At 36.5% G+C, this 12700-nt stretch overlaps 1 protein-coding gene across 4 annotated transcripts in view; it reads right to left on the bottom strand.

Annotated features, from left to right (window-relative positions):
- Positions 1 to 7049: 7049 nt before the first annotated feature.
- The window catches only part of jade3 (jade family PHD finger 3), a 28951-nt gene continuing 23300 nt past the window's right edge, over positions 7050 to 12700 (bottom strand). For 3 of the 4 annotated variants that reach the window (XM_018091343.2, XM_012957273.3, XM_018091344.2), the window contains 2 exons: positions 11962 to 12079; positions 7050 to 9193 (listed from right to left, as the gene is read on the bottom strand). In XM_018091343.2, coding sequence (XP_017946832.1) covers positions 8310 to 9193; positions 11962 to 12079 — 1002 coding nt within the window. In that variant the 3' untranslated portion in view covers positions 7050 to 8309. The remainder of the gene's footprint in view (positions 9194 to 11961; positions 12080 to 12700) is intronic. The other variant, NM_001079025.1, reaches the window with a different exon arrangement.

The raw sequence follows: 12700 nt of genomic DNA, 5'->3' as shown, positions 1-12700 counted from the left end.
CTATTAGTACATATTTAAGGCTTATTTAATCACCATATAAAGGCACGAGTCCCAAAGTCATGGAACTAAGAGGTGACTTCAAATTTCCTAGTCACTAGCCTTGTGCTTTTATGCAGATTGCATAGGTCCAAAGGTGATATCAAATAATAAATATTTTATTTTATTATAAACTGCTTTTTCACTTACCATTTAAAATATATCTCATGAACAGGTACAAGTATATGTTATTCTACACTCCTATTTCCAGTTCAGTGTTGTAAGAATTATAAAGCCATATCTTGCTTATGATTTATCCTTGACCAGAGATCACTTGCAAAAAACAGGCATTTCAAAATGTTGTGAAACACAAAAAAGCTAAAACTCCAGTTTTGAAATGCCAGTTCATATACAGTTCAGTTAGACATCTGAAGCTGCCCGGTTATTTCTTTCTTTCTGATCTCCCCATGTTCCCGCAATCTGTTCCAGTTCCTTGTGCTCTTGGCTTCTGTAGGTACTTACAGACCACACCAACTGCAGGAAATACTTGTTCCGGCTGCAGCAGGTATTTAGATAAAAGTATGGTTAAACTTAATGTCATTACAATAATTTTCACTGTGCAAATCAGATGTAATAAATTCCCATATTTTTCATTTACATAAAATCTGTAGAAAGACAAATAAACTAAATGTCTCAGTTTTCTAAAAACAGAAACCAATGACACAAAGTAGCTGGTGATCCAATATTTAGGAAACCATGTGCTATAAGGGCGTAGCACCTAATGCTTAAATCTGGCTGTTGATACCTTAAGGGCGTAGGCACACTAACTGGATTCACCACTTTCTTTCACAGGTGTTTTTAATAGATGCAGAGGAGAACAGATCTGCTCTTATGCGCACACCTCCATAGCTGCATTAATAGGCTTGGCGTCGGCCTGTGTGGAGCTTCACGGAGCGAATACAGCCGATGCTGTCAACAGAGCAGATATTGGCCATATAAAAAAAAAAAAAAAAGCCTGAGGAAGAAAGCAGTGAATCTGCTTAGTGTGCCCTTGCCCTAATATTGTACTCTATCTTGGTTCTATGCATTATTGACAAAGCAATATTACTTTTATCTTTATTGAATTAAAAGCTCATGTTTATAGATTACACTTTGCCCCAGCTAGAGAATGTTTAACTGAATGAGGTTAACCTTTCTGCTAGTGCAATTGGGCTGGCGTTGCTCTTATTTAGGGAACTATTCAGAACTGGAGATCCTTCCTTCCTTTGTACCCGTTGTTTATCTAAAATAATATTCATTTGTGAACCAACATTTTGATCCCTTTAGAGACATTTATAAAGGTTACATTGGTATAATAACCTTGATAAAGGTGTTGGTTCACATTTTTTTTCTTTTCACAAGTCTAGAGTGTGCATTGCTGTTTATCTGAACTATATATACAGTATATATATTTATTATATACTGCCAAAATTTTGCACTCCGTTTAGAAAAATATTTTAGAAAAAACAGTTTTTGTGTGTGTGTAAATAAAACATGTAAATAAAATATGTTATTACTCTGCCTTCAAGAACTGTCAAGTCTTCATTGAATAAAATGAAAAAAATATGGCACAAATGTGTATTTGTTTAGAACAGGCTATGTTTCAAAACAAAGCATTCCTTTGAGGGGGAACCTTGTTACGAAGGCCAAATCCACACTGGTCTGGATAGAATACAAAAATATCAGTGTCTGAAAGTGGCCCTATCGGAGCTCACACTAACAGAAATACAAAGACTGAATATATGCAGTAATATGCTGTGTGTACATGCACAAAGCAGAGCCACAAATAAAACTGTAATTTTTAGCACTTTTTAATGTTTCAAACCTTGCAACTTTTTAGAATTATCTCCTTTTAGATTGTAAGCTCTAATGGGCAGTGCCCTCTTTACCTCCTGTATTGGTGATCATTTGTATGCATATGTATGGTTAAAGAACACACGTCTTATTGTACAGCACTGCAGAATCTTTTGGCTCTTTAACTGTGGAAATAATTTTTATTACTAGTAAGAATAATTAGATATATTTCTATTTCAATGTATAAGCCAATAAAATGTGTAATGCCATGCCTGTCACAGACACAGCAGAACGCAACATAAACTACTTCTCTGAGTTTAGTGAAGGGATACAATTTTAAGCACGACACCAGTAAAGTGGTATTCGCTACCTTTGTGTTTAAACTGTGCCAAGCAGCTAGAAACTATGATGTGCCTTCAGAGTACTTTGTGCAGGGCAATACAAGCACACTGCTGGCACTGGGGGAAAAAAAAAACAACAGTATACCTGCACCAGACAGAGAAATTGTGTATTTTCATAAACCCAACTGTGAGACTGTAATGTATTTAAAGGAGAACTAAAGCCTAACTAAAGAAGCCCCAGTACCTCCCCATCTTCTTTTCTGCTGCTTCCCTGCACATGCTCTATGCTGCTGTCAGTTACTGGGGGGGGGGGGGGGGGTGTGTCTGTGTATATATATATATATATATATATATATATATATATATATAGATATAGATATAGACACACACACAAACAGATAGAGTATAAATGTAATAGTAAAAAGCTGATTAGTAATTCATTCAGATTCACATTACATGACAGATCTAAAACCAGGGCATTTGCATCAAAATTAAATAATAAGCCCTCTAGCACCAGCTTATAGGACAGACAAACCTCATTTCTGCTTGATAATTTGCAACGACCTTTAAGCTCAGCTTCTCAACAGCTGCTCAGACCACACTGAGCATGTGCACTGTCCCAGACAGTTCCAGGGGGTGGGAACAGAATCCAAGATGGGGAGCTCCTGTGACAACTGTAATGAGCTATATCATTACTACTATAGAGATGCTGAAACTTTAAGCCAGTGCAATCAGTTTATAATATTAATTTTTATGGTTTAGTTCTCCTTTAGTAACCTGTGAGCTCAAAAAGTAAATGCACCATTGACTACATGTATGTAGCCTGCATGGATGTAGGCTACAGTGAATCTAACCCTAGTATATTCAAATCTGCATGGTGTGCAGCAGGAAAGCAGAATGCATCTTCATTTACATTGCTAATCCAAGCAACATTCTCCTTCACATGTGTCGTTTATATGATGGCTCCAGACCCAGTTTTGAGAAAGTGACCTGGTGTTTTAGCTTTATCCGTCCATAAAAGAGCGGGAAAATGATCAAATATAGATATTTTGCTTTGCTTACTGGAAGTAAGATGGGCCATAATTGTGCTTGCATGCTGGTTATTATGGTTAAGGTTATTAGAACAAGAATAAACCAATGCCCTTGCATAAAGTCAGGCAAAGAAATACTGAGGGTCAGTGTTCAGAGAGACTGACTATAACAATGAAGGATACTGCGTATCTGATGCACAAAACTAGTTTAGTAAATATGCCAACTCAAAAAGATCAGATTGCCAGTTACATAATTTAATGAAAAAGTACTAGTAAAACAAAGACATTGGGAAAAAAGGCTCAGTCTGTCTTTGAAAATTATATATATATATACTGTATATATATTTACACATTTATATAGATGTAAAAAAATAATAAAAATAGCACAAAAATGAATCTTGCAAGCCAATACTTAAATAATTGCCACCACAGAGTTCCATAGACTCTCAGCTTACACATTTTTGTGGCTATTGGTTTTAAACATTTAGTAGTGCTCCTTCATTAATGCAGCAAAACTCAATCCCAAGGACACCAGAGAAAAACCAAACAGCCTAAAATCAAATGTTCTTTTCAGGAACAAGCACCATGATTTTCTGCTTAAAATTCGTGTTACTCACACAAGGACTGCTGGGTAAATGACATAGTTCCAGCTTAAGAGTTACGCAGAGCTGGTTGGTACAGCCTAGAATGACCTGCTACTGCCATATGCTGCCTGCGGTATAAAGAGGGGAAAAAAAGCTGGTCCTCAACAGGTTAATGTATAAGCTGCCCACTCTGCATGTGGGGCCTCTCAGTAGCCTGTCTGGTTCATATCTGACAATAAATTGTCCAGGTATCATCAACTGGGCAAGTTTGAAACCCCTGTTAAATGGGGACTGCATGGGCACATTGATGCAGTCCTTGCCTGCCAGGTCTACATGGGCCATTATTAGGGTCTGATTAGTAGCAAAAATGGCTGAATGATTGGAACAAACCAACTTGGTCCAACACGTGTGGCCAAATCAAACAAACAAGCAAATCTGTATATGCCAAGCTATACCTAGTTGTAAACGGTTTTCTACTCTCAACCAGTTCTGCAAATAAACTAGATTGATGGCGTGTTGATGTTTCCACATGCTCTGACAATGTAGTTAGTCACCAAAAAGTATATACAAAGCTAGCTGAGCTGGCCTATTCATGTGCCAATGTCAAATGGGCAGTAAAACCAAAAAGTGAAAATAAATCTATAGGTATGGGATTTGTTATCCAGAAACCCATTATCCAGAAAGCTCTAAATAAGTTTATTATCCTATAGAGTCCATTTTAGGCAAATAATTCTAATTTTTAAAAAACTATTTTCTATTTCTGCCTAATAATAAAACAGTACTTTGTACTTGATGGTAACTAAACTGCATTAATCCATATTGGGTTTATTTAATGTATACATGATTTTATCAGACTCAAGATTTATCCTTAAAACATAAGAATAATGTCTCATCCAGAAAAGCAGAGGTCCCAGACATTCTGGATTATAGATTCTTTATCTTTACTATACATTTATAGATCATATTTGGCTGCCCGGCATCTCCAGCTACAGTATTTATTGGCAGCAACCTGTATGGTATTTGTTGTATAGATCCATGAATGGCATTCCAACCCTGTTATCAAAGAAATGGGGTTGTTCACCTTAAAATTAACATTTAGTTTGATGTAGACTTAAAGGAATACTGTCATGGCAAAACATGTTTTTTTTTTCAAAATGCATCCATTGAAATCCATTTTTTCAAAAACACAGATTTTTTTACATTTAATTTTGAAATTTCACATGGGGCTAGCCACATTCTTCATTTCCCAGGGTGCCACAACCATGTGACCTGTGCTCTAATAAACTTCAGTCACACTTTACTGCTGTGCTGCAAGTTGGAGTGATATCCCCCCCTCCCAGCGGCCGATCAGCAGAACAATGGGAAGGTAGCAAGACAGCAGCTCCCAGTAGATATCAGAATAGCACTCAATATTAAGAAATCCAAGTCCGGCTTGGGACTCCTCCAGTTACATGGGAGTAGGAGAAACAATAGGTTACCTGAAAGCAGTTCTAATGTGTAGCACTGGCTCTTTCTGAAAGCTCAGACTCAGGCACAATGCAGTGAGATGGCTGCCTACACAACAATATTACAGGTAAAAAAAATACATTTGTTGGTTCAAGAATAACATTTTAAATGGTAAAGTGATTTTTTTTTCTATGTAAACAGTGTAATTTAGAAATTAAAAGTACACTATAAAAATTATGCAGTATCCCTTTAACTTTTTGTTCAGCAGCTCTCCAGTTTGCAACTCCAGCAGATATCTGTTAGGTAGAGTCCAATTTATCCTAGCAACCAGGCAGTGGTTTTAATGAAAGACTGGAAGATGAATCAAACAGTAAGTAATAAAATTAATAATGATAATGAAACTATAGCCTCACAAAGCAAATGTTTTTATTTGCTGGGGTCAGTAACCCTGACAACCAGGTTGCATTTTAAAATGCAAGCTGGAAAAAAAATATTAGAAACGTGAAGGGAAGACCACTTAAAAGGCTGCTAAGAACAGGCCATTCTACAAAATGCTAAATGTTAACACAAAGGCAGACAACTTGTGGAAGTAATAACATATACACTGTATTAAATTGAAAAATATCTGCTTAGCAAAATGGGCCCTACAACCATCTTATACCTAGAATGGCAGTACCCAAGGCTATATAGTAGCTTATTTATATAATTAAATACCCCAGAATCAAACACTCTATTTTGTAGAGTAACTGTAGAATATACAGGGATGGGATAGGATCAGTTATCGAATTTGTAAGTACTTTACAGTGCTGCCTCAATATACAGTCTACTTAAAGCACAGGTAAATGCTAAGGTTGCCATTTAACTGGACACAATTAACTGTACATATGAGACTTAACAGTAAGTGCCATTATAAAAAAGAGCCAGGGATTAATTTGTAGTTTAAACAAATTAATGAATGAAGGCAGAAGTATGCCATATTTATTACTCCTATATTATTTACATGCTGTAAAGTATAAAGGTATAAATTACAGTTACAGGATATTATCTGCATTCAAGGATTCAAGGATATAAATAAAAGCTACTATATTGCTTGCCTGTGATAGGCTCTCTAGATACCTTAGGTTTTATAGATTGGTTACTTACAACCAGCCTGTATAATTAGATGTCACTGCTTGGTTGAACAAGCTGTGATCGGATTCTCCAAAACAAAAAACAAGAATAACCAGTTACAGGATTAAGCACGTGTATATGGACACAGGAAGACCCAAACATGCATAATCAGATTGTTCCACGGTGATGGACCGACCAGATATGAGTTAGCCTGTGTATAGCAAGGTTTGAGATACAGCACCTCCACATGCTGAAATGAAAACAGCATAATACTGATCATATATGGTCCGGTTGCTCTTGTGCTCAGTTGAGAATCAAATAAGGAAAGTAATATGGATGTTCCTTTTAATCTACACTAAATCATCTATGTAGATCTAGGACATCCCAGGCAGCTCAAACTATTCTGCTATACTTATGATCTACTTCATTATAAAGTATATTTTCCCTTTCAGTAATTATGCAGGCATACCTCTAGACCTAAACAGCCGTCATTCAAATGGCTTCCAGGATCTGATACCTCATTGGTTACTTACTAAATGAGGGTTGCTTAATAAACACACCCTTTTAGTGGATCGGCTCATCTTGGTGATTTTTTTCATGGAGCAGCCCAGCTGCTGTCAATTTTAACTTTCCCTTACTTCAAAAGGCCTGATGACAATGCAGGGACTTCCTAATTCACTGTATCTAGAAGGCTAAAAGATTGTTATCTTAACTTTTTTTTAAGAAAATAAAGTAAGATAAGCTAATCACACTAAATCATGCATTGGAAGATGGATATAAAGGCATGAATATTGGGTATAGAATATACTTGCTTGAATATAACTTTGCAAAGAAATACAAATACTCGATTTGATTGCCAGTAGCAGAAGTATGGCGCTCAGCAGAACCACTACCAATTCCTGCACAGCCAATCAACTGGCGGTATGAGAAAAGTATCTCTTTCTACAGGATTACAGAGTTTCTACTCTCATTAGAGAAATACAGTGCCTGCATGTGTAAAGTCTAAAAATGCTTTCTGATATTACCAGGCTAGCCATTTGAAATCCCTTAAACCAAGCAGGCTGCCAATAAACATGTATGAATCTGGAAAATCTGGGAAAGACTTGTAGATGTTGAATTCTATTGAGTTCATCGAGCTATACATACAGGAAAGGTATAACAACTACATTTAGGTTTCAGCAGTTTTCATAATCATGTCACCCTCTGCAAAGAGAATGGATATGTCTAATATAGTGTGTAAAAGTCTAGGATATTGCAACAGTGCACTTTTTTTTTTTTTTTGCCAAAGTGCTGACAGTATCATGGTCCCAAAAAGAAATGCACAGTATGTTCCCTCTGCTATTTTGCTGTGCCTTAGTCACTGATGGCAGAATATACTGAGAATCCTACGACTGATTTTTGTAAACAGTATTCACAAGTTGGCTTGTGAATCATCTACTTCATTGGGAATAATATTTACAGCAATTGTATTGGACAACAAGCAGGATGTTTACATTAGGAATGTATTTACAGTCAGCATGGACTAGAGAGCAGGACAAAATGACAGCACCTATGGCAGAGATGCTATAACTTTTACTGATTGGCTGCAGATGTTTGTCTGACCCTGCAACAGTCAAAAATAAGCCTGCAAACTGAAGGCTGCGGTGTTTTATATTCTTATAATGTACAAAATAAAACTATCATTTTGAATTATCATATCAAATTTCTCCTTTATCCACAAAGGATCACCATATTGTCTGACACAGAAAATATTAAAATACCTTTAATTAAAAGATTTCCTTGCTTGTAGGGACAAGCCTGGCTGAGCTGGCCATTCTCTTACAATTTCACATAGAAATTTAAATGACTCCTGCTATCCTTAGCAAACCCCTACACTCAATCAAGTCTAACAACTGACTATATTACATTTTTGGAGGTTCACTGCCCAAATTTTGGCATTTAAATATATACTAGTAGAAAAACAAATGTTGGGGAGGGAAAGGTATTTATCACCTCTGCACTGAACTGTGAGAAGTCATTTTCCTTTTGCCTCTAATGCGGCTGTTCCTACAAGAGTCCCTGTTTGGACTTTCCCGGCTGTTTCGCCGTAACAGCATATGGTCCTTGTTTTCATCACTTTCAGCTTCAGAGTCACTTAACTCCAGGTCAGGACAATAGCCATCATTGTCTTGGTATGGAGTACCAGAGGTTTGAGTATCAGCCGGCTGTTTGCTCCACAAACGTTCTTTTACAGACTGACGCCGCTGAGGCTTTTCAGAACTTCTCAGGTCTTCTGTGGTTCTAACTAAATTATTGGTGGCCTCTTTAAATGACCTGCTGAAGTGTTCCATGTTGGCTTTCCTAAAGGTGCTCTGACCTGCAATATGACATATAATCTCAGAGTTCTGCCCAGGAGATGTTTGGCTTGAGCTATCCCTCTGAGTTCTGTCCCCGCTGCTAAGTACACCATTAGCCCTTGCTAAACTCACATGTTCATGCTGTACCTTCCCACTGCCATTTGAAGACTGCCCATGAATGACAGCTTGTAGAGACATTGGTTTCCCTGATGAACGAAACCGTGATGATGGCTTACACCCTGTACCCTGAAACTCTTTGTGAAACCTTGTTATTCCTCCTAGCAAACCATTGTTTCTCTGTTCAGAGGCATAAGTGGAGTAGAGCTTCGTATGTTCAGAAGATTGCCTGTGGACTTCTCCCCCCATCCCATGGTAAGTAGCACTGCTGTTTTGATTATCTGGGCTGGACATGGTTCCTGCTTTCACAGAACTGATTCTGCAGTCTCGTGTTCTGGGTTTTGGCATTTTAAGCTTCAAAGTAATCCTGGGAGGAGGGTAGAACAGTGTATTTTCTAGTGCATTCGATAATGGTTGTCCTTTAAAAAAAAAAAAAAAAAAAGATACAATTACACTGTGTTAAAATAGATTATCTACTGGTGATAAATATAACCACATTTGAAATTAGGAATGCATTAAATCCATATTTTTTGGACTAAGAAAAATACCAAATCTCCATCAAAGATTCAGACAAATACAAAAATAAATCCAAATTACAATTTGCATATTCAGATTTGAGAAAAATCTCAAAATTGCATTATCCATGACAAAAAAAAAAGTTACACCTGTCTGGAGATGTAAAATCACATGAGGGTTTAGATTTGGCTCTGCTGAACACTTAAAAAGTGATAGGATTTAGCCAAATACTACACTGAATCCTAGATATGGTGTATTCTGCACATTATACCACAGTAGAAAAAGCTTCATATACATACAAGTGCTATTTACTTTAACCAATTATACATATCTAAATTATATCCATCATACTACATTACTAATGGACTGGTAACTCCATTCTCATCATTTCTAGGATTAAAAGACATCCTACGTGCTACCAGTATAAAAAAATTAAAATGTATTGGTGGTGATGTTTGCAGTTTTAGACAGTTTCATACTTCTAGGCATGCTTCAGCATAACAGCTCTTTTTGAAGGCCCCCAGTGTCGACAACCCTATACATTTTCTATGCACTTGCTGTCCGGTTACTGACCCTTAGCTGAGCCCAAAGCCTGCTATTATCAGTGTTAAATTGCAAATATCTGAGAAACCGTTTGAAAAGGCAAAATAAAAATTGCATCTTAAAGAAATAGTAAGTTTATATCAATTATTTTTTGCAGTTTAGCAAGCAGGACACTCTGATGTAGAACACATAAAGATAAAAGTAATGACATCATGATGTCAATAGTATGAACACCATTATAACATAATTAACATAAACAGTGACAGCGGTTGAATCTATCTATTCTCCACACAGAGGAGTACCCATACTCACAGGGCTTTAATAACATTAATGTTTTTTTTGTCTTGTTCTTTAACATTTCTCAAAGTGCATATATGAGCAAAAACCCAACTTAAAAATGTTAATGGAAAGAAAATGCAGATACCAAAGTCAGTGATTTAAGTTCACTTCGAACAAGCGAGCCCTAGGTGAAATGTAAATAAACTGAAAGCTATGTGATGTCTCCATTTATGCATTTGGTCACTTGGAGACTCAAAACATATAATCAATGTTTCTACCCCAAGCCATACACATAAAAATGTTTTTTTCCTATTTTTCTATTTAAAGGATTAAAAATATTGCCTGACCAATTATGGACCTGGCATCAGAGATTAATTTCTATATTTATCTATTTAACTTCAAGAACAATCTATTCCATTTTTCATTATATAAACTTTGACCAGAACAAATAGGAGCAGAGAGGTTTTTATTCTTTTTTTTATTTTTTTATTTTGTGTATGGTTTGGTGTTGAAACACTGATAAAATGTTTGTCTGTTCCTTAAGATTGCACTGACTGCACCTAGGCCAACTTGAAATCTTCGCGAGTGCCTGCTGTCACTGACTTGTGGTAAATGTCTATGTATAATCAAAAGAAATATACCAAAATATAACTTTAAGAACAAGTTCATGAACCAAAGCTTCTCTTTGAAAGAGAACAGATGAATTCTTAGTAGCAGCCGTGGTTGGAATTTCAACTGGTTTACATACACTCCAAGCACTGTGACAGAGAACTCTCTGTGTGCACGCCAAGTCATGGCTACTGCCGCAACCTCTCAGACCACCTGGCCTCAACTTATGGGGGATGGAATATCAGTGCTCTATAATGCAGATTAAAGAACATAACATTTAACCCTTGCAGATACTTAAAAGGGATAAACCCAAATATTTTAAATGTGGTTTAATGAAAGTAATAAAATACAAACATTAAACTGTATCAGAAAAATGTTGAACGTTTTGCATTACTTGTTCTGACTACGTGTTCCAGTGAAACAATGTAACAGTGGTCAGCTTTCCAAGTCTCCTTATTATTTACAGGTCTGGTAATCACAAAACATGCAAGGCACTGTAGATATTAGAGTCTTAGCTGGTAGTTAGTTGATTATGATATTATTGTTTCAGTGCTACGTACCAGGCTGGAGCAACAGTGAATTGCAAAGGACAGACATACACTGCTAATCACTTTAAAAATAGCTTTAAAACTATTGGCAATTAGTACCAACATTGTAGTTAGTGTATATTTTTTTTGTTTAAAATCTTACTTACAGGTCATACTTTTTCAGAATATCTACTTAAACTCTCCAGACTAAAATGTTACCAGCCATCTTGTTGCTAGCAATCAGGATGTGGTTTTAATAAGAGAAGGAAAGATATTAGCAGATAAATAAGAGAGGGCCTATATAAAAAAAATAAATAAAAGCAATAATAATAGAATTGTAGCCTCAAAGAGCTACATATCGCTGGAAAAAGGGGAAAAGGAAGACAAATAATAATAAAAAAAAAAAACTATAAGAACCATAAAAGTTTCTGGAAATAGTACATAGCAGAATGTTAATATAAGCCACATTCAACCCAAAATCTAGGCACAAATTCAGTAACTAATGTTACACATTAACTTTGATTTTGTGTCCCCATTGTATTAGGACAAAGAAAAATGTGTGCATGTGCCAAACAGTAGCATGTGGTGCAACGTTGCTTGATGCATGCCATAGTTTAAGAATACCACCTCCCCATACCAATCTCCACAGCAAAGTCATCAAATGTGTCCCTTCCTAATAAAGAGGTTCACAGCAACGGCCTAACATAGATTACCTGCTGCCACCTCTTGATTGACAAGCTGGACTTGCAAATTAAAGATTTCCTCATGCATTTTGCTGTGGGACAATTTCAGCTTCTCTCTCCTGTTTACCATATAGCACAAATTTCTCACCTGTTGAAAGACAAAATGAATATTAGCATTTACAGTGCTAAAAGCAATATCTAAGCCTTGTGGAAAGCCTTCAGAAAAAAATTACAACTGAAAAGGTCTATACTAGATGGATAGGGCTATGGAAGATGAAACGTTTTCACTGCACACTTTGTGCACAGTTCTTTTTGGCACTATCTTAATTAGGTTCAGTATTTGGCTGAATCGTTCACAAAGGACTAAGGGTTCAGCTGGATCCTAAAATAGTGAATTCAATGCATCCCTACTAAAGGTTGGTTACAATTTTGCATTCCAACCTTGCATTAGGATCTCTTTCCTCTACAGAACCTTCAATGGGAGAGGATCAGTCTGTGAGACCAATGCTTTGGTCAGGAGATGCTTTTTCCAAGGTATGAAGCCATAAATTATTGCTGTTTAATCTTTGCAGCAAAAAAGATGAAGAGATGTTCCATCCAATGCTGCATATTTATATATTTTTGATTGGTGGAAAGTCAAAGCCTCTCTCATTATGGGAACTTTAGATTGATTGTTCTGCTGATTACCGAGTGGTGCCTTTGCTCTCTACACAGGGCTCAAAATGATTTTGTTGTTCATTCAGTCTAATGCAGTGAAGTTACATTATAT

This window comes from Xenopus tropicalis, chromosome 2 (assembly GCF_000004195.4).
Source record: "Xenopus tropicalis strain Nigerian chromosome 2, UCB_Xtro_10.0, whole genome shotgun sequence".
In the NCBI taxonomy this organism is placed as follows: domain Eukaryota; kingdom Metazoa; phylum Chordata; class Amphibia; order Anura; family Pipidae; genus Xenopus; species Xenopus tropicalis.
This window is presented reverse-complemented; position numbering and strand designations above follow the sequence as displayed.